Genomic DNA, 27,417 nt, shown 5'->3' on the forward strand with positions numbered 1-27,417 from the left:
AACTGTTTGGACGTGTTAAGCGGACGAAATTGCAAAAAATTGTTGTCAGTGCCGAACGCCTATGGCCAGAGTGTATTAGTGTTAGTTAAGCATTCTAATACATACTTAGGCACACTCATACACACACGTTTTTATATTCGAGTGATAGTTGATGTGCCTGTGTGTGTGTGAGTGTGTTAGGCACTATTTGGGGATTTAATGGAAAAACCATTAATGGATGCTGGGGCCATCGCCTCGGGGAATGTAAAGGGACGACCCCATCATTGGATGTGTGTGTGTGTGTGTGTGAGTGTGTTAGTGGCTATTGCATGTGTGTGTGAGTGTTGTGTATGACCGTGTGCCTAAAGGGATATCAATGTTACGTTGTGTCCTCAGCGCTGCCTAAAACTATGCAATACAATTTTGTTTGCTGACATTTAGCCTCCCCAACACACACAAGTGAATGAACGCGTTTCCCTACATGAGTGAGTGTGTGTGTGTGTTTGGTTTTATCGTGGATTTTACTGACTTTACGGGTTATTTGTCCGCACCAATGTGTTCATAAAAAATGTAACAAAAGTGGATTTGCCCTGGCCCGTAGCATAAACGAACCCTTCAGACCATCGACCATCCCCTCCCCCAACACACACACACAAGCTCCTTCCTTTCGGAAGCGGAACCGGAAGCTGAACACACATCCACACACTTCGCTGTGTGTGGATAAAGTAAATTGAATAAAAGGTGAAATAATTTGAGCGCTAAACAGGCCAGCAAAGTGATGGCTAATGGAAAAAGTGTGAAAAGGTTTTTGGGACAAAAAAAAAAAGAACGAAACTGTGTGAAATATCAATTTTGAAAAGGCCAACGCTTGGTAAAAGAAAAAAACCAGAACGGAAAATGCAAAATTTTAGCAACATAAGCGATAAGCGACGTTTTTTTTGTGAAAATTTATTGAGCACTCCGGCAACTGAGTCCTGATGGGTGGGGGGAGGGGACACCGGGCAACCAGCAGCAAATTGAATCGAATGGCCCTGGCCCTGTCAGCGCTCTGACATGAAAGTAAAGCATTTGCCATGCGATTATCAAAGTGTGATAAAATTGCGGCAACAATGGCAAACAGGACAATGTGGGGAATAAAAAGAAGAAAAAAAAAAAATAAACGTATGGCATTACGGAGGAAAGGGAATGGCAAAGGAAGACTAGTCACAGTCCATAAAAATTTCACGTCTATGCACTGCGTATAATTTATGGCCGCAACTATTTTTCTTTCTTCCTTCCTTTTCAGCCGTCCGTGCTTAGGTCGTTTATTTTTTTGCTAGCCACCTTTTGGCAATTGTTGAATGCAACCACTAAATATGCCATGGTTTTTATACCAATTCCAGGATGTTAGCTGCCAACATATGTGTGACTTTTTAGAAGTTTTAGTGTACCAGTGACCGTGTGTGTGTGTGTGAGTGACTCTGTGTGTGAGCACGGGCAATCTGCCAAAAATAATAAAATCACAATTCTATGGCAGACAACTCAATGTAACTGTTAGCTGGCAAAGGATTCAGTTCCAGCAACGCCGCTGTGTCGCGTCCTGTGGCCAAAGATAACGAGGTAATTTCACTGAATGATTTGCAATTTTCATTTTGCAACTTCTACCGATATTTGTTTGTTCCTTATGTTTGGTTTAACCAAATTGAGTTCCGAGTTTTTGCTTGCTAAGCTTTTTCTTTGCACAAATTGCCAAATCTCAATGGTTTCCACTTATATTTGGTTTTTGCCTCTACATACATCTCGATGGCATTCGTATGTTTTGTCTTTTGTTTTCTGCCTTTCCTTTTTTCTTTTATTTTGTGGTATTCGCAAAACTGTTGAATTATGCATTCAATCCGGTGATAAGCCAGAGAAAGGTTGCATAGCCGTTTGCTTTGCCATTGGCATTCGTATTGCTTCAGCAGCTGTGGGTTATTAAAATTTAATCTATGAAAATGTTTGTGTACAGTGTACACCGATTGCCAATCGAATGTTAAGCCAACGATAAGAAACGTGAGGGCGGGGGGAAGCAGACAGTTAGTGAAAGAAATCAAAGCAAGTGCAATGAAATTGCCAAAATATCTGAATGAAACTATGTGTTCAGTGAAAAGCAATAAAATATTTATCTAATTTTTTATTCAATCAAGAATGACGAATCTAAGGCAACAAAGTTATTTCCATTTAAGTTATTTTTGTTTCTCACTAACAAGGAAAGTGGCCAAGGTTATCTAGATTAATGATATACCAATTACTCGAGATAGTTCATAGGCGATTTATATATTTATATCATATCATAGATCGCTGCATATAACCTTAGGTACTTACCTTGTAAGACAACCCTTTAAATTTTAGTTGAATCGTATAAACATTGGACTAATCATGTTCATTTTGTTTATTTAAGCAGCTTCTACAACAATTCGCTTTAAAATAATAGATGAAATCTTTATTTTAATAACTTCGATTATGTATTTCCAATTTTAATGAACGAAAAAAAAACATATTTTGGGTTTGTTCCATTAGTTTTCTTTCAATCTTGTTAGTTCTGTCATTAAGGCTGCTTAATTAAATTTTACTTACTAAAACCACATAAAAAGTTGCTGAAAAATGTTGAATTTATTTCGAAATTACTTTTGGGTTCATTAACACCTTTATATCTTTGTCATCGAGCAATTTCATCTGGCAGAGCATAAAGTAATTTTAAGGACCTTTTGCATAGTTTGCTCATAGCACTCGTACCAATTAAATTTGTTTGTTAGACACCGGAGCGACCATCATTGTCATCATACCCAGCATCATCATTATCATCATCGTCTTCGTTGTTGTTGTCAACACAAGACACTAAAGTCAACTTTATTCATAATAATAATAACAAGACTTCACCGCAACAGCATTGGCAGCGGCATCGGCAACGGCAACGGCAACGGCCACAACAGCAACAACTAAACAAAGGCCCTCTCAGAAACGCCCGAGGGCCGAGCACTGAACAAAGATAAAATGCCAGCCCCGACTGGAGGGTTAGTCAATGTGACAATGCAGCATCGTGAAACGATGTTTTCCCCCTAACAGGCTGCCTTTGCCGCGTTGCGGACCATTGCAATGGCAACAATAGAAAGTCGAGGAAAAATATGCGCGACCATTACATTTTGTTGCTTTGGCATATTTTTTTCATTTTTAGACAATTGTTGTGCCCGAATTGATGTAATATAAAAGGTGGCCAAACAGTTGTAGGACACGCAAGGATGGTGCTGAGAGGATGGAAAATGTTATTAGGTGGCTCGTCGCCTTTGAATTTCCGTTTTTGCCACTCGCCCTGGCCAAGCCACAGCTAGACCAGGTCCATTGTTCCATATCCATCCGCCACGGATGCTCTTTGGCTTGCGAGACCCCGAGCTATTGTGAGCCAAAAGAGTTGCACTTCAGTCGAAATGCGAAGTGCAAATGGATCTATTGTTTGAGGCATTTCACATTAGGCTCGAGCCCTGGGCTAGAAGTGGGTGACACGGGCAGGAAATTGCCGGGTGCATGCACTGTGGGCTGGGCTGGACTGGGCTGGAATACTGTTTAAAGTTGCCTTTAAATTTGTTCGTCGCTGGCAGGAAGTTGAGCACATAAATTGCCAAGCTGTCAAGCGACGCTAAACGCAAACACATCCGCCTTCGGGTATGCAACACATTTTGCATTTTGCCCAGTGGAAAAAAGGATGTAGCAACAGAGCACTAAACGAACAGAAGGAGAACAAGAAGAAGAGAACACCAAACCAGTACACAAGAGAAAGGAACCAAACAAACATCCCAGGTGACGAGCATTAAAACGATTCAACAGCTCGACTCAAAAGCAAGAAAAATTATTGCTTGACGCCCTATGCTCTTGCCTCACACCATCACCAGCTCACCGGATGGAGGCGTGGCCCTTCGGCGGATGCAACAACGTTTAGCCTCAGCCACGCCCATTACCAACATTTACGCTTGGTTGCCTTTGAAACACATGAAGGCCTCTGTTGCTGCTGTTGTTGCTGTTGTTTCTATTGCTGCTGTTGCTGTTTGTTGTGGCGTTGGCAGCACTTAAAGCCTTTCACACCGAAACAAAAACCAACCTCAGAACACAAAACCCACTTGTGTGCTCAAGGTGCATACAGCAAATGCAAAGACAAGGGGTAGTAGCCACAGTGCTTGATAGCAACACACACATCTAAATTGAGTATTGCTTCTTCTTCACCCTTTTTTTCCCATCTGTTTTCCTTTTTTTGTGCAGTCACTGACCACAAATGATTGCCCTGCTGAAATTGGCTACATTACGAAGAACCTTTCCAAAAAGGAAAATTAAACTTGAATTAAAATTTTTCTTTTACCTTGCAAGTTGCCAAATTTCTTAAAGCTGAACCCAAAAGTCTTCGTTGAGACTTGACCATGTGAATTCCACAATCCCTTGTCACGCTATTTCAAAATAGGATCTGCTACAGAAATTGCGGATTTAGATGTAATATACAAAAGTTTTCGTAGCCGCAAAGCTAGAGATTATCACAAGAAACTTTTGTTTTTTTTTTCCCAGTTATTATATGTAGTAACACATCATCAACAACCATTTTACTCAGTCTCCCAGCCAGTCGGTCTCTCAGTTACTCACTTAGAAACCGCAGAGACATAAGCATCTAAAGCGTTGTCACACATTTAGTGTCAAATTTGCTGGCAGTTAGAAGTTATGACACCAAACACAAGACAAAGTAAGCGACGTTGTATATCCTGACAACGGACTGTATCCCCCCCTTTGTCACGGGTTGCCTGGAGTCCTCTCATTGCTCCTCTCCGCTTAACAGAGCAGCAAATGAAGCCAAAGCCAGACAGTTAGACGGGCCAAAGAGCGACACACAAAAGCGTGGAAAATAAAAACTCATTAAAAATGAAAGGCAAACAGACCTACACGTACGTTCACACACATAGACCCTCTCACACACACACACACACTGACATACCCACCCACACATGGCAGGCGGAAACATCCTACTCACTTTTATATATCGTATACTATGTGACGCCGTCCAAGTGCTGAGTAAAGAAGTGAAACGCTCGTGGCAAATTGTTCAACAAAAGATGCTGCAAAAATAAACAAATCATTTTAAATTCTCAATTAAATGCAAACACACACACACACACACACTGACAGAGTGAGCAAAGCAATAAGGGTGAGAGGCGAGAAACGCTTCACATATGGCCCCTTTGATGAAAAGGTGTCAAGTTGCAAACATTGAAAAAAAGAAGAAGAACTCCAGAGTGTGACCCTCACATCCTCCTACCCATCCTTGCCCAATACTGTTAATGGGTGTCATGATGATGTTTATTTAGTCGCTAAGCTAAGTGCCTGGCCGGGGCCCAAGGAGCACCGAAAAAATTTGTAAAAAGGATTCTAACAAACTGTTCATGCTGCTGGGCTGTTGAACTCCAAAGATCCATTCCACTACCCACTACGCCCTCCTACGAGACCAAGTGCTCGACCTGAAAACATGTTTATGTCTTCTTCATTGTTGTCGAGGCTTTGGCATACCAAAATAAAATTTAATGATGGCAAAAGTCATTCATTTCGTATGCTCCCTCATAAATACTCGTTAAATGTATTTACCCAAGAGTTCTACAGCAAATGCAAACGAACGATTTGTATGTGTGCGTATGGGGTGAATGGGTGTGTGTATGGGTGGGTGTGTGTGTGTGTAAAAGTTGTTTGCTATTGTTAGCAACGACTCATACGGATTCCTCACATCCCTGAGAATCATTTGAACTTGGCATAAATAGTTAGAGATTTGTATTTAACTTGATATGATTCGAAAACGTTTTGAAGATTTTCAGATACAATGTTCGAATGCATTTTAAGGAATCTTTATTCTTACCTACATTATTTTGAGTAGTGACATTTTGATTTTAAATTGTGTTTATTTAAGATCTTTTATTTCAAAAGACTATGGACAATCTTTTTCAATTTCAAATACCAACATGAGTATGAGAAAATTGGTTTACTCTAACCACTTTAATTGGTCACTGACAACATTTAAATATTATAATTAGTTTATATAAATTTTTGCATTGCACTTTAAATTAAAACTTGAAGTTTTGTGCCAGGCAGAAACAAGAATGTTTTACTAACAAATAAACTATTTGCCAGAGAATATAAACATGTTGAACAAAACATATGTAAATGAACTTTTGATTTTCATACTCCATGCACAGGTACATACATAGATGTTTTCCCAACAACAAGGACAACGGCGGAAGTTTTTGAAATATTTGTAGAGAAGCAAACAAAAGGCCAGGCGAGGTTCATGTGTGGACTGATCCCAGGACCAAAAATAAACAATACAAACAGCATAAAGACAAAACCAGTGAAAATTTGCCTCAATTAAATTCTCCTACACATTTAAGCAAACATCAACACATGCAACGGAATGGATTTAGTCAAGCACATAGTAAACCAGGCCAAAATAGGTGAGTACCAGTAAAAAACAAAACCAAATGTATAGCTAAGCCGAAGAGGAACGTAAGAGTTACTGCAACGCAGTCAAGTGCTGCCTAAATGCGAATCAAGTGCATGCTTGCGGCATGCGAATGAAACCGAATCCAAATTAACCGCATTTATGACTTCTACACTTGACGCACACACTCCCCGCACACCCACCCACCCACACACACACACACATACACACACATACACCGACGGCAGACTGAGAGACAATAGCCAGGAGCTGCAACTGCATTAAAGTTTTAAGCAAACTAAACAATAACAATGCTGGTAATTAACTGGTTACAATTACCTCACCCTCTCGCACCCTCTCGTTCTTTCTCTTTCTCTCCTTAGTGCTCCTGCTGGTGTTGGCCCCTTGGTACGTTCTGGCCACAAGCGGCTTACGTGTACCCACATTTCTGCTGGAACCCTCTCCGCGTCTATTCTTTGGGAACGATAGTGGGGCACAGGTTAGCTGCACAGCACATGGGAATCCGCCGCCAGTCGTGTCCTGGGTGTTACGCGATGGCACGCTGGCAACACAAGTGCCAGGACTGAGGTAAGTTTTGCGGTCTGCAACCGCTTCAACCTATGCGTATGGGTAATAATAAGCGGGTGTCGCTGCTCCTGTTGCAATAACTGGCTTCCTGTGCCAGGCGAAGTCACATTGTTGCGGCTTCGACTTGTGCGGCTAAAATTCAAGTTATTTTCCAAGTGGTTTTAATTAACATTGTTGCAATACATTTAGTCAGCTCACATGGAAATAAGGCACAGACATACATAGAGCTGTGAAAATCAATGTTGCCCCATGAGGCAAGTCTATTGCCAACAACAACCACACAAAATGAAAGGTTTCTTTTCATAATACTTTTCTTTTGTTTTTTTTTTTGGTTTTTCTTTTTTGCTTTTGTTCTTGTTGGTAAAGAGCCTGCCAACAAAAGGCAATGTTTGAAAAGGCCAAAGAAATTATATGAAAGTAATGCGTGGTTGGCAGTCGGCAGCACTGAAGCAGCAACATATATCAGCAGAGTGCCTGTCAGGACAGGACCTGCTCTCCCTTCATCATCATCATCATCATCATCATCATCATCATCATTGTGATTCCCCTGTCTGCCCTTTTGTTAACATTTAAAATATTAAAAAAATGCTGTGTTGTCATGTTAATGCCAGCTGACAACTTAAATGCATATATAGAAACATTTCTGTATATATACTCTTGTCTGTGTGGATCGCCATTCAGTCTAGCATTAATCCAGACAAGTATTTTAATCCCACACACATACACTATTCACATATACTTATATGTATTCATATGCAGGCGAATCTCTCTGGTCCATCTATCAGAAATCATTGTATATTTTGTGGTTATTTGTTGCCTTCATCCATTAGCGATAACCCAACTCAATTAACACATTTTTATATGCGGTTGCTTGTTTTGATTAGAGTTTCGCATACGGTTCGTTTGTTGATTTTGCCAATAAATTGCTTTTCATATCATTGCCATGGCGGTTCTTAAGCGGATTAGCCTAAAGAGTTCCAAATAAAGCAAAATAATAGACAGTTATAAAATATTTGGTTTATAGACTACAAAATACCTCATATTAAGCAAAAAAGATTTACAAAGGGCAGAAAATATAAACCAAAACCAAAACAGAGCCTAGATTTAATTTCTAAGGCTTATTACACTTATATTATTGGCAAAGGCTCTCTAAATTTGGCTAAAAATTTGTCTACTCTAATTAAAAATCAAGTTTTTGACTTAACAACAATCCCTAAAATCAATTTAATTTCTTCAAGTTCACCAAGTCTTAGCAGTTTCAAGATATATTTTCAATTTATTTAAGATCCAAATGTTTAAGAATTTAAAATGTTTTTTTCTATAAACATTTGACTAGACTCAACATACTCTATAACCATATGGATTTCAATAGGGTAAATCAAGCGAATGCCAAAATAAATCGTAAAAAAGTATATATATATATATGTACATATATTGTACATGTATAAAGTGAACTTTTCATAGAGCATGAGCTAAAAATAAATATGCATATAAAATTGTATAAACTCTCATCGCAATATGGCAACAAAATTTACTAAAAGAATTTTTATGTTTTGCAAAATGAAATGTCATTCGAAATACGTGATCGCACACACACTGTTTGTATTTCTGTGTGTGTGTGTGTGTGTGTGAGAGAGTTGGTATGTTTAAACTCCAAAAAAAAAGGAAAGGAAAGGAAAATAAAATTTCGGACGCGAACAGAGAGCATTGCATAGAAGCAAAACAAAATTTATTTTAAGCTGCTAAAGAGCATAGTTGAGTTCAAGTGACGTGAATATGGGACGTGCACTTATCTGCCCGTCGCCGTTGTCGACGTCAACATCACAGTCTGCTCTATAGAGTACAGTGAATTCTGGGTTTCATTCTAAGCATCCTGTGGGCTCCTCCTCAACTCTATGCGAACGCAATAGACGTAAACAAATTGCTGGCACTTAAACATTTCGTTTTTTTTTTGAAAAACAACGCTTGATGAAGTTTTTTTGATGTGGCTGCAACAACAACAACAGCAGCAGCAGCAGCAAATGGCAGTCGTTTTAGTCGTTGTTGCTTTTGTCCTCAACTTCATCCGCAACGTTGTCGTAGTAGTCGACTGGTAGCTTGTTAGCTTGGCGCAACTCAGATGATTAGCGGACAGTTGATGTGGAGTTGTATTGCTGCTGCCATTATTGTTGTTGTTGTTTCTGTTGTGCTGCAACTGCAACTGGAGTTGAAGTTGATGTGGTTTGCATGAGTTATGTGATGGCCACTTGATATGTTTGCCTTTGCTTGCTAAGCCCCCCAAGCTAATCAAAAGTATTAAAGCAAATCTTGCATACGACATTCATTGAAATTGATTTACTATACACAAAATGTTCCAAGAGTCACTCTAAACCAAAATCAATATATGTCATTTATGGAAAAGTTTTCCATTTTCATTAAGAATTCACTAAGGATTTATTAATTTTGCTTACAATTTGTGAAACTTGAGATTCTCTTTCAATTATCCATACGATGTCATGGGTTTATGAAAATGTTAACAAGCTCTTTTTCTCTCAAGATAATTTTCTTTGAGATAATTTTCTTTTAATTACGAAATGCAACCAAAAATACAAAAATTAATGAAGCGAAATGTAATTCAGGACAAGTAATCTCATCAACAAAATCAGTCAAAATTGTTTTTGAAACTTAATTATTTCTTTAATCATTAAAATATCATATAGAAAATAAAATAAAAATGTTGAAAATTGTAACCTTGGTAAGACTTCTTTTTATCGTTCTCAAGTGATAACTTTGAAGTACCTACTACATTTAGTTTTTTCCAAATAGTTAAAAGAAATCATCCTTTCAACAGAAATTCAACATTTGCCAAGTGAAGTGCTTGTAAAAGAACGAAGCATTTTGCTTGTTAGCCCAAAGCAGCTTTTTGTATCTTTTGTTGCAAGCAACCAACCAACAGAGGCTTAGGCCGTTGCATTTCACTTAGGTACTTATATATTAGATATAGTGCATATAGTTATATATATATATGTATGTGGATATATATTGTGTATACCACACTTACAACGTATCGCAGAGCATTACGTTTATTGCATTTTTATGTAAATTTACACTTTTCGCTCCATATAGTAGTACCATAAAAATGCTTGCCAGCAAAGTGGCTGCCATTTTTGGACGCTTTGGCGCAACAAATTTCTCTCCCCGACTCTGTTTTACTCCATTCCATTTTGGGTCTCAATGTAAATAAATAAATAAATAACACAAGAGAAAAACCCCCCCAAGACTTTTACCCACTAAAATATTGCATTTTGCGGCTGTTCTATTATGTGTCTGTTTATGTATGTATGTATGTATATGTGTGTGTGTTTTTCTGTTTTTCTAGAAAAATATCTGGCAATGGCACATTGCACTTCCCACCATTTTTGGCGCAATATTATCGCACGGATGTGCATGAAGCCACCTACCGATGCCGGGCCAGCAACGAGGCGGGCACCATATTGAGTCGGAATGTGCAGGTGCAAGCAGGTAAGCGTAAAGTAGACTAAAGTAGCTATCGGACTATCCTAGATGGGTAATGGGTAATGGGTAATGGGTGATGGGTGGGCCATCACTAGCATTAACATGCACAGCAAACCGCTGCTGCTGCTGCTGAGTTGCCCATGGGGCGGGTCGACGTTTGGATGGGGCTTGGAGTGCTGGTAAAAGCTCAGCGCATTATGTTGACAACATTTTTGAAGCTGTGCACGTTCCAAGAGAGGATGTTGCCGCTGCTGCGTTTGCCTTTTGCCAGGCATCCATCCATTTTTGACGTGCTTTACGATTTTGTGTATGTCAACTGTGCTCTAGTTTTTTATTTTTTTGATTTCTGCCCATACATCATTTATACCTATCTCCTTTTACCCCACCATCCATCCATCCATCCATTTATCGTGGCCCACACTGTGGCTTGGAGTTGAGATTGAGCGCTTGTTGACATGAACAAAATGACTTTTTCTCTTCTTTTCATTTTCGCTTGGAGTATTTTCTGCATTTAATTAAATTAATCATCTTAAGAGCATTGCTATAAAGAGAGAAAAAGCAGAGAGATAGATGGATGGATGGATGGATGGAGAGAGTAAGAGCTCAGTCTCTTTATTGACTTTACCCCTTAACCGTTGACCTCGAAAAGAGTTGAACCATTCCTGTCAACGTTGATTTCATTTGCATAGCCACACAATCAGGCCTCAGAGCTTCTGGCATTCAGGCAGGGCCAACGATGCATGATAGTCGCTTAAAATCTCATTCAATATTTACACTTTGCATTTTCCCTGTGTATCATTTTGTCTACCCTTTTTTTTTTACTTCTTCTCCCTCTCTCTCTCTCTGCCTCTTCATGGGTCTGATGTAGTAGTCATTGGGTTTTCTCACCATTTTTATTTTTGAATTTTCGCGTTTGTTTCTTTCTTTTTTTCGGTTTTTGTAGCCGTTTTGTCTGCTCTTCAACTTCCGTTTTGCATGTAATTTCAAGCAATTTCATTCATTTAAACTGCTGCCATTTTTGCATTGTTGTGCCACGTTTATTGCCCCCGCCAGGATGGTGGACCGAAATGCTGTCGGAAAGCGTTTTATGCGTTCATCTGTATGCGCAGTTTACGCCAGCGGGCAGACAGTCAACGTTTGTTGACTTTTATTCCCTTTTCACATATCCCCCACAGATAGATATACATTTATATAGATACATATATCGTATATATAACGAACTGTCTTGCTCTGGTTTCTGTTTCTCTGTTTTCTGTGACTGTGACTGCTGCTGCTACTTTCCCTAGTGGTCCGTCGTCAATTCCATGTGCACGTGGAAAACACTGAAGTCTATTTGGGAAATTCGGCGTTGATTAAGTGCGCCATACCGGAATATGTACGTCCCTATGTGCGCGTGGCCAGTTGGCATCGTGGTGAGGAGATACTACTGCCGGATCTGTCGGATGTGGGTGAGTGTTGCCACATTTTTTGCTTATATACAAAGATGGACAGAGAGACAGACAGAGAAAGGATATTCGCCTTCTCCTGCGTGTGTGGTGTGTTTATCTGCTGCTGAAATTTATGTGTGCCCATGCTTTGTGTGTGTGTGTGCGAATGGGACTCTGGTCCGGGGTTGACATTTATTGGAAATTGTTACGTATACGCAACGTGTGCAGCAAATGCTTTGATTTCGTTTTACTTTTTGTGTTGGCTGCTGCTGCTGTTGTCGACACATTGTTGCTGCTATTGCAATTTTATGAATTACGAGTTACGATTTCGTTGCAGCGGGTCGCTATGTGGTGCTAGCTGCCTCCGGTGATCTATACATCCGTTCTGTGCGTTCCGAGGATGGTTTGATGAAATTTAGCTGTCTGGTAACAAATACATTGAATGGTGAACGTCAACGCAGCGATGCGGTAACGCTACAAATCAAAGGTAATGTTGAATTTAAAATTTAAGTTCTCTCTAGTTCTATTTGTGAATCTTTTGCAGAGCTAAGCAAAAATTTGGCACCGCGTACCACACAGAAACCCGTAATGGAAATCCAAGTTGAGCGTGGAAATGATGTGCATCTTCCTTGCAATATTCAAGGAAATCCATTTCCCATATTCACGTGAGTAATAAAGAAACTTCTGCCATTTACGAGTGTCTATATAGTCTCGGTATGCTTGGCCAGCTTGGTAATTTGCTCATTTATAGACAGCACTTAAGTGCATTTAAATGTTTTCTTATTACCCATGAGGGGCTACATTAGTGTTGTGACTGTGTAGAACTAATTAGGTGACTTTTGATGGCCCACACACATTAGCCCCGTGCTAATAGACGATAAACAAACTAATAAAAGACCAGACAAGTAACTTAATCATTCTGTTTACTTGGCCACACTCTCCAAAAGGGAAAAAAAGTGTCAAACTAGTTCATGGATTGGCTTACAATGAGGTAAACACTTCGAAAAAGCCAATAGCTCAAAACAGACAAAAGAAACCGTCAATAAAACAAACATATCAAGTAACATGATGTCAAGCCTTCACAACTAATTAACAAAATAACAAACAGCTAAAGAGAAGCCTTGCCCTTGCTTCTACTCTGGGGGTAACATAATTTAACCGACTGTTTCACTTAGCCAGGCTTATTAAAATTTCATGCAGTTCTAAACACTTGAAGTTACTTGGCAGGATAACCCTCGTCCTTCCCGCTACCACACACAAACACACACACACAAAACAGACCGACAGCAGACGACAAAACATGCAAAGAGCGCAAAACTTTTCCCTCTTTTGCCTTATACATTTTCTTTTTTTGTGTGTTTCCCATGTTGAAGCACCGAGTAAGAATCGAGGGGTAAATATTCGAGATATTTTACAACGATGTGAGGCATGCCAGAATCATCTCGGCCCCCGTGGCTTATTATGATTACCATGAATGGGAGAGAAATGCGATAATTTTTCGTTTTCTGTTTGTGTTCTTAGTACAAAATTTATGCGTGAGCCTACCGTGTCTGAGCTTACGTGGCTAGAATGGCCAATCAAGATTTGGCGCGAATTTAGTGCCTATTTTATTCTCCTCTATTGATTTCATGGTCTGAGAGTGAGATGAGCTTGGTAGTGATTGAATGTGTGGCTTGTGTGTCTGGGTCTAGGTCTGGGTCTGTGTGAATGCCTTTAATAGCATTTAGATTTAGTTTTTAGGAGGCAATCAGTGTGCTGCTTTGAATATACGAAATGAAACAATACGAAAAGTTTTTCAGAGTTTGGTTTAACATTCTATAAATTACAGCTGGTATCGTGTTTCCGATTCGGCGGCTCTATATCCCATACCCTCATCACAGCGTGTGATACTTTCACGAACGTTGTTGCTCATCAAAAATGCTGACGAACGCGATGCGGGCAAGTGGGTAAGTACCTAAATAAAACCCAATGCTGACAGGCCAAGTGCCTGCTCATCAGCCAGTCAGTCAGTCTATTTGTCCGTCTGTCAGTCGATCTGTCTGCCATTCAACCAGTAACTAGTTTGCCCTCTACTCTATATGGCATTCAAATATTGTATATAATTCTTTTCGTTTCGTTTCGGCTTTGGGTTTTTTTTCCTAGATTTTGTTTTGTTGTGTGGTTATCCTAGCTATGCATTGCATGATATATGACAGTGCTGATTGATTTCGTCTGCTTTATGTGGCTTAACAAAGGCCCTTCACAACTCCTACTCCCACTCCCACTTCCACTCTTTCTGTCTGTATCTCAAACGTTTGCTCTATTTGCAGATTTGCCAGGCGTCGAATCAGTTTGGCGAGCAGCGCATCGAAATACGCCTCAATGTCAATTCGTATGTGTCTGTGCATATATTGCCGCAAGTTCAAATTGTCAATTCGGGCGGAACGGCAATTTTCAATTGTACAACAACGGGTTCAGCGATCGATGCCATCGACTGGCTGCACAATGGAAAACCGCTGCAAGAGAATCATGCACTAGCCACTGGCAGGGATAAGTAAGTACAATGTGCCCAGAGAGAGGGAGAGAGAAAGACAGAATGAGGGCAACATGCAATCCAACATATACAACCGTGCAACCATGCAACATGGCAACATTGTATAGCCCGTTTTCGATTTTTATCAGCTTGCCAGTTTTGCACAAAAAATGTTGCCGAAAAAATATTCACTATAGATTTTTGTTATTGCTACTGCAGTTTTACTTTTTCATTTCTCCTGTTTCCCTGCCTGTTGTTAGGGCATTTTTCACTATAGAAAAAGGTTTTTATGGTTATTATTATTATTATTATTGATGAATATTGCTGGCAACGAGCGACTGACTCCTGCACTCACACACACATACATTTACTTGGCCGCTCTCAACGAGTTCATGTATATATATATATGCCAGTTCATTTATTTGGTTATTTTTCACATTTCTCTCTGTCGAGTTTATTATTTTAGCAACTTTCTGACAATCTCGTTGGTTGATTGTTTAAAAGCTTTGCAATGTTTTTCCATCGTTTAACAAGGCAATGCCGAACGTTTCTGATTGCTTGACTTTTGCGAGATTGTTGCCACTAAATCCTTAGCATACTTTTCAGGGCAGTCTCATATCAAGTGGCTAATGGAAAATTACATCATTTGTGAGATATGCATAAAGCGGCTGGTAAATTAGAAAGCATGTGAAATGCGTTGCATTTGCAAAACTTAATGATAAGGCCTCGTAACTCAAACAGCCATCCACTTAAATATACATACGTACTTACATATATGGTAAATACTTTCAAGTGTATACAGGGCCCATTCTATATGGGTAGGTAAGTGTGTGTGTGTGTCTGTGTCTGTGTGTGTGTTAGGCATATCTTATGTAAATCTTTACCAGCTTCTGGTTGCCTACAGCTTCAGTGGTCCTTCCCTTTGCTTTTGTGCATATTTTCGCTTCAACGGGTTGGACACATCTTGATAATTTAATGCAATTACATGAAATCAGCATAATACTCTTTGCTGCCCCTGAACTAAAGGCGAAGGCAAACGAAAATTTGCACGCACAGCCACATTATGGGGAAATTTGTACGGCAGCTGGCAAACAAACTGACTGGTCAAACTGAGCCTTGGAAAACCAACAAACAAACATCTCTCACAAACACACACACACACAGACACATATTTCTAAGCATATCTGTGTGAATTTCGTATTGGCCAGCTGCTGCTGTTGCTATTGCTGTTGGGATAAGTGTATGATAGAGAGAAGTCGGATAGGAAAGAGAGCAAGCAAATCAGCATTACAAATCAAGCAGAAATTTTTATGCTTATGCTAATAAAATAAATAACAAATTTCGCTTGAATGAACAAAAGGCCGGCAGCAGACACACACACACACACACACACATACACAGAACAACAACACATCTATACCAAGAGATACACACACATTCACGAGTTTACAAACTGGTGTGAGTTAATGGCATATTGCTGTGAGTCTTTGCTCGAATTTTTGTGCAACGTTGTCAATTTCTGTTTTTTCCCCTTTGTACATTTTTTTGTGAGAGAGAGCGAGACAAAAGTTTGGATGAGAAATTTTTAACACTTTTTGTTTTGTATAGCATACGCTTTCTGTCGAAGAGTTCGTTGCTGGTACAGAATGTGGGACGACGCGACCGCGGTGTCTATCAATGTCTTGTCGAGAATCAGCGAGCCAGTGCACAGGCCATGGCCGAACTGAAGCTGGGCGGTAAGTTAACAGACACCTCCATATAAATAATTTATCAGAAGCAAAATCGGCTTTGCCTTGTCTCTTCCATTCGCTTTTGCTAGACACTGTGCCCGAATTGATTTACACCTTCATTGAGCAGAACGTGCGTCCGGGACCATTAATATCGCTTAAGTGCTCTGCCAGCGGCTCTCCGCCACCGCAAGTAAGTAAAGCCAAAAAGTTGCACTCACTTTGAAATATTTCATAGACTTTATGCATTATTATGACACTCACACACACACACACACAAACATTGCACATTGCATTCTCAATTTGCTGATTAAGCTCACAAATTATGGATAGTCCTTGTGTATTGGCATCATATTGATTTTCTTGGGCCACTTCTCGTTTACAGTTTGCCTGGCTTTTGGACTCCCAGCCCATTATGGATGTCTCGCTGCATCATCGATTTGCAATTGGGCAATTTGTCGACATGTCTGGCGATGTGATAAGCCATTTAAATATCTCACATGTGCGTCCGGACGATGGTGGCCTCTACAAGTGTGTGGCCAGTAATTCGATGGGCAGTGTACAGCATTCGTCCAGGTTAAATGTTTATGGTAAGTTGATAAATTGCTTGCAAAATCAATTACGAGTGCTACGATCCAGGCCATCCACACACTCACATCTGTATCTGGGGTTTACAAATGTTGAACTCCTTAATGCTGTCCATCATTGTGTTGGCACATATCAAAGACTTTCGTTTTCTTTTCTTTTTTTTTTTTTTTTGTGTGTGGCAAACAATGTAAAGCACAAAAGACGCTGCCAACATTGAGCCATGAATTTTGTTACTGGCCCAAACAAAGTAGAATTATCAGTAACAGCAACAGCAGGAGTCGCAGCAGCAGCGGAAGCGGCATTGATTGGAAATGCTGCCACGGCAACGACAATGCAAATAAAAGAGAGAGGCAAAGATGCCGATAGGAAGGAAGAGGAAAAAAGTAAAGCAATATATAAAGCTGTATGTGTGAGTGTGTGTGAGTGTGTGAGAAGGAGCAAAATAACTCCGCCATTCAGCAGAAAATGCTTCGTTGCGCGCCAAAAGAAAATCTCTTGACGATATGCTGCCACCATTCCAATCACATGCCGCCAATCCATTGATGCCATGCGGCTTTGGCTCCTGCTAACAAGCTGCTTCACGTCCCTACATACATACATATAAAGAGTGTGTGAATTGCTTGGCCCGTAGCTTTAGCTGGCATCTGGCCCAGCACAGGATAATCACTGTCACATTCAAGCAGCATAAACTGTAAATAACTGTAATGTAAACAGGAGGCAAAGAGGGAGGTCATAGGGAGGTAGACAGGAGGATGCGACCAGCTCAATTTCTTGGCAGGAATTCCAACTTTTTAGCATTTTAAGCAGTTTTGCACATTCACAATCTTAATGTGTTAATAATGCATAAGTGAATGTGTATCTATGTGTGTTTGTGACATTTATAAATCATACGCCCTGTATGCCACATGATTGATGAAGGAATATGCCTCAACTTCGTCTCGAATAATAAATGTGTCGTGCCCGTTTTGTACGTGTGTGTGTGTGTGTGTGTGTGTTGGCGCGTATTGTGCGTATACTTAATATTTAAATGGACATATTGATGATGAATGATGATGTTGTTTACCCAGAATGTCGGTTTTTGTTTTGTATTGTATTCTATTCTAAAAACAAATTATAAATCAAATTAGTTTTGATCAGTCCTTGGACTTGATTATTTAAACCAAGTGTGTGAAATCCAATTAGCAATTAGTTGAATATGATTTAATAGATGAGTTTAATGTGCATTTTTAGACTTAAGGGGTTAATATTACCCATGCTGACTGCTAAGTATGTATTTATATAAAATTCAAATTAGTTTTCATTAATTGCTTACCATGATTTAATGATTCTTTATTAATTGCTTTGATTAATATCAGTCGATAAGCAATTTCTTATAAATTCAAAAACCTAAATGTCCAATATAGAAATGGAGTTTCACCACAGGCAAAAAAAGAAGAAGATTATTCTACTTTATGTGTCTAAGATAATTTGAAAATGCCCTGACCACAAAGCAATTTTGCTTGCCACGCCCAAAGGGATGACTCTCACAGTGAAATATCATAATGATGTTGATGATGATGATGATTATCATCATCATTGGCATTGTGGCCATCGTCAACACCAACATTGGATGATGGCTTTCATTGAACGTCATCATTGTTTGCCGCCAGCAAAGGGACGTCTGTTTAATTATGAATATTGCAATTTATGCAACGCATTTGCGAATGAAATGAGTTGCATTAGCAGCACTAAAAGTGAACACACACACACACACACACACACATACTAACTGTGAGTGTAGAGGATGCATTTTATGCATTAACGTCACATGTGTGCTAAATGAATATAATTGGAATTATTCGGCATTCGGACAGCGTACATATACATGCATACATACATACGAGTATACAGTACTTATGTAGTAGTCTCTGTTCTGCCTAATTGCATTTTGCAACTAATTTAATAAATTCAACAATTTCACTTCATTGCATATAATTTTACAGGACCACCGTATGTGCGAGCCATTGGACCGATTAAAGCTGTTGCCGGCGAGGATATAACTGTCCATTGTCCATTTGCCGGCTATCCAATCGAACAAATTAGATGGGAGAAGGCGCATCAGGAATTGACAACAAGTAAGACAAATTGCATTAAGAAGGGGGAGGGGAGAGAATGGGAGAAGGATTTGGTGCATTTCTACCATGTCTTATTATCGTCAGGCATGCACTACGAGTTGGCCACAGTGCTCGAGGGCGGACATCTTGTCATCAAGAATGTGGAGCCAAGTCGGGATCAAGGCATCTACACGTGCATTGTGCGGAGTCGGGCGGGTGAGGAGGCGAGACGCGACATGCAACTGAATGTGAACAGTAAGTTAACCCGCAATTGCCGCACCCTTCTTTGTTGATCCATTAATGTGTGTCTGGGCTAATCGCTCATCAGGTCCGCCTGTCATTGAGGCCTTCAAGTTTCCTAAGAATCTACAAGAGGGTGGTCGCGCCCAAATCACCTGTGCAGTGTCCTCCGGCGACATGCCCATCTACTTTAGCTGGAAAAAGGATGAGAGCACCATATCCAGCAGTTTGCAGGTAAGTCTCAAGATATCGAGCTGCGAAAAGTTTCTTGTGCATTGCTTGTGTGTTTTTGTTTTCCTCTTTCAATTTACAAGATTACGGAAAAGAAAGAGGAATTCTATTCGCTGTTGGTGTTTAAGGATATCAGTTCGAGGCACAGTGGGAAATACACCTGCTATGCCAGCAATGCGGCTGCCAAGGTGAACTACACGGCAGAGTTGCAAGTGCGAGGTGAGTGAGTTTGGGGCCTGAATGAATATATAGGGGTACAGATGTCTATTGAAGCGTCTCACTGCTGATGCTGTTTCACGAAAATAAATCACACAGGATTTGTGCGCCAGTTGAGCTCAGAGTTTGCCCTTTTTCGAGCCAACCTACATACCTACACAAAGTTGTTAATTTTGTTGTTGTTTACTTTTGTTTATTCCGTTTCGTTTCGTTTCGTTTTGTTCGTTCGTTTGTTCGCGTTACGCCTTCACCCGGTCACGTTTCAGTGGCCCCACGTTGGAGCTACGAGCCTATGGACACGGCCATTATGCTGGGCAATACAATATCGATAAATTGTGAGGCGGAAGGATATCCAATTCCAGCCATTACCTGGTTCAAGGGACAAGGTAGGTTTTGCCAATCACAATTCCCTTCAGCTGGAAGAGGAGTAGCAGGAGAAGGAGTTCATTAAAATTTGATAGCTTAGAGTCCTTTGCTTTTGCCCTCCTCTCCGTGTTGGCTTTATTAATTAGCGCATTCTGATTTCAATGTGCCTTTGCATACAGGCAAAACCTCCAAGGACTTTAAGGCATTGAGCATGCGTAATCACTCGCTATTGCTGAACCTTGCCACTGATAACGATGAGGGTTATTACATGTGCCAGGCCACAAATGAAATAGGAGTCGGTCTCAAGAAGATAATACGCATCAATGTTAATGGTAATTGGCAGCAGAAACTCAATCAAAAGACAATTCCATGTGTATTCATTCCCTTGTCCATTATATTTGCTTACTTTGAATGCAGAACCTGCCCGCTTTGAGCAACCTGCACGCAATATTAGTTCACGTCGGAATGATCCTGTTACCCTGGACTGCCAGGCCAAAGGCGATGAGCCAATCACAATTGGCTGGACTCACAATAACGGACGCATCGATTTGAATAACTTTCGTTTTAGCATTGCCGAGATGAAGACCGAGAAGGGGGTGGACTCCCAGTTGACCGTGGCCCATTCGGACCGTCATGATTCGGGCGTTTATCGTTGCATAGCCGAGAACCCATATGGCCGGGCGGAACAAATCATTTATCTTGCCGTACAAGAACGTCCCGACACACCATCCAATTTGGAGATCTTTGAAGTCGGCTCTCGCACCGTCAAACTTAGCTGGCGGCGTCCCTTTGATGGCAATTCACCAGTACTAAGCTATCTTGTTCAATATCAGGCCCTGAAATATCTGCAATCACACGCATCCCTTGGAGCAGCTGGCGGCAACTGGAGCGGCATGAATGTCATCAATGTGAGTCTGCCGTCGACAAGCATTAGTCGCAGCTATGACAGTGATTTGAGAGAGAGTGCCATAGTGGCAGGTCTTACGCCAGCCACAACATTCCTCATTCGCATGCAAGCCATCAACGAGATTGAGCGCAGCTCCTACACCGAGGCAATCGTTCTCAAGACACAGGAGGAGGCGCCCACCGAGGCCCCGGCCAATGTGCAAGTGCAGACGGGAGGCGAAAGCGAGTTGATTGTCACCTGGCAGATTCCACCCCGAGAGTCGTGGAATGGCGAGCTAATTGGCTACACCGTCAACTGCAGCGAAGAGAAACAGAACATCAACTACATTAGCGTCGTCAACAACTCACTGAAGTCGGTAATCGTTAGTGGCTGGGCCACCACCAAGGCCACTTTGCGGAGTCTGCGTAAGTACACCCGCTATGCGGTAACTGTGCGGGCCATCAACAGCTTTGGCTCTGGACCGTGGAGTGCGGCCATCTTTGGCACCACCGCCGAGGGAGGTAAGTTCAAGTTGAAGGCAAAGGCAAACCTCAACCGTATCGCATTTCGCATCTACTTTAACTTTACCTTACAGTCCCAGAGGCTGCACCCCAGAATGTCAATTGTACGCCGTTGTCATCGCAAAGCCTGAAGATTTCATGGCAAGAACCGCCGCTGCAATTCCATGGCGGTATCATACAGGGCTATAAAATTTTATATCGCCCGATTGTGCATCAAAGTGAGTATATGCATTTACCCAGATCCTAGACCACTTCACTCCACCACCCACCCGACTCTCTCTCCCCCTCTCTCTATCTGTGGGAGTGAGTGAAATTGTGTATCGATTGAGATTTTGCGGTTGGCAGTTTGCACTTTATGACGCTGATTTTGTTGATATTGCGCCGAGTGGAAGAGCTCTGTGCAAACAGCAATGCCATAGATATGTATCCGGGATGTGTTCGGGATAAGCAAGAAGGCAATGTAATGCAGTGGAGTTTGTTGCCGACTTTATTGGTTTTGCCACAGAGTTCAATGATTCCCAGCCCAGGACCAGGCCGGGGATAAGTTTTGTTGATTTTGGCACTGACTTAACCCTTATCAAATCAATAACGTAATAAACTTGCAATGAATATCAAAATATTTATGTGAACTCGTACATTCTATGCAAGGCATCAATTTGTAAACTTGTATGTGCGACAAATGGATTAGATGCACTTCAAATGACATCATTTAATTAGCTTTTCTTTAAACTTAATAAGATTTTTTGTGAATTTTTAAACCCGGAGCCGTTTCCCAAATTATTAATCTATATCATCTTTATTGCCTTCTCTTTACTTCTATAATATAGTTGACTTTCCAGCCAAGCTAGAAATCAAACGAACCTCAAATCTGGAGACCTATCTGCATACGCTACACAAGGCCAGCAACTATTCTGTGCGCGTTCTGGCCTATACGGCCAGCGGCGATGGCCTGGCCAGTCAGCCGTTATATTGCCAAACCGACGACGATGTGCCCGATGCTCCGTCTGCCATAAAGGCCGCTGCCCTGACTGCTGATTCGATTTTAATTTCATGGCTGACGCCGAAAAATCGCAACGGCATCATTTCGCATTATACGGTGTATGCGCGGGAGGCGGGCCGCAAGGGTCAGGCCAAAAGTGAGTGAAACCGAATTGAAATGACAGTAGTGGAGCCGCCTTTGGGCTCCCCAAAGGACCAACTGACATTCATCTATGTATTCGATTTGTTTGTTTGCCTACCTTCCTCTGCTTTTCCATGCTTTTCCCATGCTTGTGTATGTTTGCTCTCTTTTTGGCTGGTTGGCTGGATTCAGCCCACATGGTGCGTGTGGATGAGAATGGCTATCCAGTGACATTCGAGGCACGCAGTCTGGCCGAGAATCAAATGTACGAGTTCTGGGTATCGGCATCAACCTCAGTGGGTGAGGGTGAGCCCACTTCTGTGGTTGCCCAGGCCACCAATACCCGAGGTTCGTATCTAAAATCGCACTAGATGCGAATTTATGCCTTAATTAAAATTCGTCATTTAAGCGGCAACCGCAACATTTTCATTTTTGCAATTATAAATATGTATGTATATGTATATTTGGCACTCTTTAGCACCTGCTCGCATAGCCTCGTTTGGTCAATTGGTGCGAAAAGCAGTGGGCACTAGTCTGCTCCTGGAATGCAAGGCAGTGGGCAATCCCACGCCTCGTGCTCGCTGGCTAACCCGTGATCGACCCGTGACCTTTAGTCCCTTTTACGAGGTGACCAATGAGGGTAATTTGAAGATACACCGTAAGTTAATCGCATTTCGAATTTCGAAATTAGTTAGTATTTGCATTTATCAATTTTCTTTGATAGGCGTCGAAGGAAGCCTCTCCGGAAATTACACGTGCACGGCGAACAATCTCTTTGGCAATGACGAAATCCAATATCAGGTGATTGCCATGAAGCCGCCAGCTGCCCCACAAATCATTGTGCAATACGCTTCCGCTGACAGCATACGTGTCAGTTGGGATGCGCCAGACGATGGCGGTGCCCCGTTGCAGGGCTACAGCATCTCGTATCATACGGCGGGCGAAAGTTGGTCGCTAACCGAGCTACTGCCAGAGAACAACGCTTACACGATTACAGGACTGAAGTGCGGAAATCAGTACATTATAAAAATGTCCGCTCACAATATGGTTGGCTCTGGTGTGGCCAGTGAGGAAATTAATGTCTGGACCAAAGGCAAAGGTACGTTAAGTTTCAATGTATATAGAGAGAGAAATGTGTGTGTGTATGAGTGTGCGTGTCGATCAATTGACCAATCTTTCAATCGACCAGTTTCACCACAAAAGCCACTCTACTGAAGTGACATGCTGAATGTCTATGCTCTACATTTCACATTTTCCATTTCTCCCATTTTCCACCCTCACATGGCCATCGCCACTTGCAAATTTCGATTCGAAATGCAGCCTCCCAGGCGCCAAATGGTAATGAACTAATTGCCACCAATGCGACATGTGTGAATTTGAAGCTGTCATCGTGGCAGAATGGCGGCTGCGATATTCATCATTTCTCCATAGAGCATCGACCTCTGGGTAAGTCGAAATTACTAAACGGATATTGTCCATTCACTCATGCACTAATTTATCCTTTTTTTACCCTTTCTATAAAATGGGCTTAGAGCATGTTTTATGAAATTTCATTTACATTTGGTTTATATTTAGGTTAGAGTATTCACACACTTTAATGAATATTTTCAGTAGCTTGTTTGTTAATATTAATTAAATACAGTTAATACAATTATTTTTGTTTTCAATTAACTGACCAATCTGCAGACATTGCCATATATAAATATTTATCAACTTGATGTCGCGTTCAACGTGGCGTATAATATACAATTTCCTCGTACTCTTTTTTTTGTTTGCAATCAGTATCTCTCTCTCTCTCTCTTTGTCTCTCTCTTACTCCCTGTCTGTCTCTGAATTGTTTTTCATTTTGTATTTACACATTTTTGCATTGTATATATTTTGCCATTTGCTGATGGCCATTTCGTTTTGGCTCTTGTCTCCCAGGCGACATACGTTGGACAGTTGTCACATCGGATATTTCGAATGCTGAGGAAAATCGTAAAAATTTAATATTCTGCGACTTTCTGCCAGCCAAATGGTACCAACTGCGCATCTCTGCCACCAATGATGCGGGCAAAACGACCGAGCATTATCATTTCAGCACAACGAGCATTGATGGCATCACCATACCACCGCCTCCTGTATTCCCCTCGGAAAACGATTTGATGAACAATCTGATAAACTCAACAAATCCAACCAACGGTGATTGGTTAGCGACATTAATTGTCCTTGTCATAATCACAATGGCCATCATAACGATGTAAGTTTCCTTTGGCGAGGGTGGGCCTTTTGTTAATGGAAAAGGGAATTGAATTAGTACTTGAGTTGAAAATTGCTTTGTGGGTTTCGTCGATGGGTTGTTGCCACAGTGATGGCCTGTGAATGTTAATTGAGCCTTAATTAACTAAAGCCCACAGCCACCTCTCACTCACATCAAAGAGTAAACCAGAAAGTGGATATTTGCTCACCTAGAAACTGTTTTCCCCCCTTTATTTTTTTCTTAGCGCCTTGACTATCAAACATCGTCGTGCGCTTTGTGGTCCCATGGCAGAAGGTTATGAGTCCCGCACCCTGCCCGGTGAATTCAAAGAGGATCATGAGAATAGAAGGAATCAGCAAGTTTATAGCGCTTCTCCAGTGAAAACCGTGGATAAGGGCAATGAATCGGGTAAGCAAGACATTCTTAATATCCTAGCACGTGTTGGCGTGTTACACTTGATGTTTGGTGGCAATTAAACGACCACATTCTTGGCTTTCCATTTGGGTTTTCGTGACCGAATCAGAAATGTACGAGATTTCGCCATATGCTACATTTAGCGTGAATGGCGGACGAACTGGGGCACCAGCCAAGACGCCTACACGTGCCGTGGCTGCCCAGACACCTCTTGACTATACGATGCAGTTCAAGACATTCGGGCATCCAGAGGGCGAGAATCTAAATGCCACTGCCTATCCTTTGTTGCCCACTTCGGGCTTTGGGCATGTCAAGAGCAAGTCCAGTTGGCACAAGCAGCGCTATTACAACACGGACGGTGAGTGGTGTCCTTCCATGTCGAATAAAAGCAACGACAACATGCATCTCGTCCGTCTTTAGATGAGTCCACGCTGAGCAAATCAATGACAATTGTGGCTGGCTCACAGGCGGGTCACTCCAAGAAGTCTGCTGGGACCCGGAGCTCAAAGAACAGCAATGCTGGAGTTGTAGCCGAATCCGAATCAGACACCAGCATTAGTCCAAGTACCGAGTTCTCTAATATGCCCACCTATAGAGTTCCTTGCAAATCCTCACGCAGCAATGATGGACGCGCTGTCGTAGGTTCGTATGCTGCACGGGCTTATGGGCGTTTGATCGCACCCAATCCCTGCTATCTTGCAGATATGTTCCGGCCCGACTCGAGCACCGAGTCCAACAATGATCAGGGCTCTCCGGCCCCCGAGCGACGACTGAATACGCCACGTCACCTGAACATGGGCATGGAGAAGCGCAGCTCTGGGCAACGGAGTCGCAAACACACGGCTCAGCCGAGCAATCACACGTTGGAGCGGCGAAAGTGCCCTGGTAGTAGCAACAGGTAGTTCAGGTACCTAAACCCTAACCAATCCAAATCAGATTCATTAAAAAGAAAAAAAAACAATTAGAAAATTAGCAAGAAAATAGTTGAGCATGCGGTGTAATTGTGCAAATATGAATGGAAATTGATGACCTTGCCAATGATCTCTTCACAGCTTAGACAGTGAGGTTGAAGCGGAAACTGCTGCCTCATTGGCCGCTTCAATAGCTGCCATGACTGGTGGCAACGGCGTCGGCGGCGGAGACACTGATTTAAATGGCGGTTTTCGTCCGCCCACCGGTTTTCACGATGCACGCGAATTTAGTGATCAGGATGCCCTGGATCTGGAGGTGCAGCGCGTCATGGAGAATACCAGCGAGGCGCAATTGGCCAAAATTGATCGCGATGAATTAACCTCACTGTTGGCAAGGTAAAACCAATTGAAACAATCACAGTTAAATACATGCATACACTCATACACTCACCAAAAATAAATGCGATGATGGGTGTGTGAGTGGGCTTTTGTTTGGCTAACGATCCCTTTCCCTATTTCGTGCTTGACTGTTGCTTGTGTTGCATGCTTGTGTAGCGTCTATCTACCCCGAACTTGAACCGCAAATTAACTAACCAGCCTGCGACCGACCTCTAGGTATCACGAGAAGAAGGAGCAGGAGCGCCATGAATACACCATACACGTGTAATCCATATAAATGGCATTCTAAACACAGACTACACACACACACACCCACACACTGAGAAATAGATAGAGATTTAAGAGATACTCGCATACAGAGATATTTAATCTGTGTGTCCTTTGAAATTGTGGCATTTATAGGCATTTAACCAGAGCATAAACTCAACCTTACGAATAAACATAAATGTGTTGTTCATTATTAAGTGTAAATCTTAGTCAAACTAAAAAAAAAAACAAAATAAACAACTAGTCTAGAGTAAGCAACCAACTAAAGACTACAACATCTAGCTATAAATAACTAAGAACTCTCTAACTGACTACCAAAAACAAAAAGGACTTGCAAAATTATTGATAGCTCTAGCCTTTACACATTACACACACACAGACACACAGGTACACATTTAAGTATACACAATATAGATATATCTATGTAATTCAATTTGTTGTGATAAATTATATTGTTCAGAATTGCTCGTTGATGTATTATATGGAATATTATTACAACTTATTAACTTGAAACGAAAGTGTCCCACTCAATTGGCTTAGAGAAAAGGCAAAAAGTCTCTCGCATTTTCGAGATCTAAATATATATATATGTATGTATAGTTATTTTATTTATTGGTTTGGAATTTCATTTAAACCAAATTTTTCGTTCGATTGTTGCCGCATTTATTTTTAACAATTATGATAAATATTGAATTTAATTAAATAGATAATCAACAATAAAAT

The 27,417-nt window shown here is 41.2% G+C and overlaps 1 protein-coding gene across 3 annotated transcripts; it reads left to right on the forward strand.

The window, feature by feature from the left end:
• Window positions 1–27,242, forward strand: LOC6647088 (Down syndrome cell adhesion molecule-like protein Dscam2). 3 transcript variants are annotated; one of them, XM_023178739.2, is made up of 33 exons: window positions 1–80; window positions 1,362–1,578; window positions 6,213–6,467; window positions 6,838–7,042; window positions 10,401–10,543; window positions 11,824–11,985; window positions 12,302–12,451; window positions 12,509–12,629; window positions 13,793–13,910; window positions 14,274–14,497; window positions 16,085–16,212; window positions 16,296–16,396; window positions 16,589–16,793; window positions 18,774–18,905; window positions 18,990–19,139; window positions 19,213–19,358; window positions 19,439–19,574; window positions 19,838–19,957; window positions 20,117–20,269; window positions 20,355–21,344; window positions 21,419–21,562; window positions 22,172–22,480; window positions 22,657–22,812; window positions 22,943–23,122; window positions 23,189–23,563; window positions 23,785–23,910; window positions 24,388–24,703; window positions 24,948–25,111; window positions 25,227–25,475; window positions 25,538–25,759; window positions 25,820–26,015; window positions 26,170–26,424; window positions 26,644–27,242. In XM_023178739.2, exons 3-33 carry the CDS (start codon window positions 6,428–6,430, stop codon window positions 26,693–26,695), a joined length of 6,168 nt encoding a protein of 2,055 aa, XP_023034507.1. In that variant the 5' UTR covers window positions 1–80; window positions 1,362–1,578; window positions 6,213–6,427; the 3' UTR covers window positions 26,696–27,242. The 3 variants fall into 3 exon arrangements, with proteins under 3 accessions (XP_023034507.1, XP_046865112.1, XP_023034508.1); XM_047009156.1 differs by having other exon boundaries at window positions 26,584–26,703; XM_023178740.2 differs by lacking the exon at window positions 26,644–27,242 and having other exon boundaries at window positions 18,774–19,139; window positions 25,820–26,024; window positions 26,170–26,228.
• Window positions 27,243–27,417: the final 175 nt, after the last annotated feature.

The sequence above is a fragment of the Drosophila willistoni genome, chromosome 3R (assembly GCF_018902025.1).
Source record: "Drosophila willistoni isolate 14030-0811.24 chromosome 3R, UCI_dwil_1.1, whole genome shotgun sequence".
Lineage (NCBI taxonomy): Eukaryota > Metazoa > Arthropoda > Insecta > Diptera > Drosophilidae > Drosophila > Drosophila willistoni.

Excerpts from the sequence above, each read along its gene's own strand:
- LOC6647088 (XM_023178739.2), top strand. The coding sequence starts at position 6,428 with ATGGATTTAGTCAAGCACATAGTAAACCAGGCCAAAATAG. Across the intron at positions 23,911-24,387 it reads CATAGAGCATCGACCTCTGG|GCGACATACGTTGGACAGTT; the intron begins GTAAGTCGAAAT and ends CTTGTCTCCCAG. Across the intron at positions 25,760-25,819 it reads TGATGGACGCGCTGTCGTAG|ATATGTTCCGGCCCGACTCG; the intron begins GTTCGTATGCTG and ends GCTATCTTGCAG.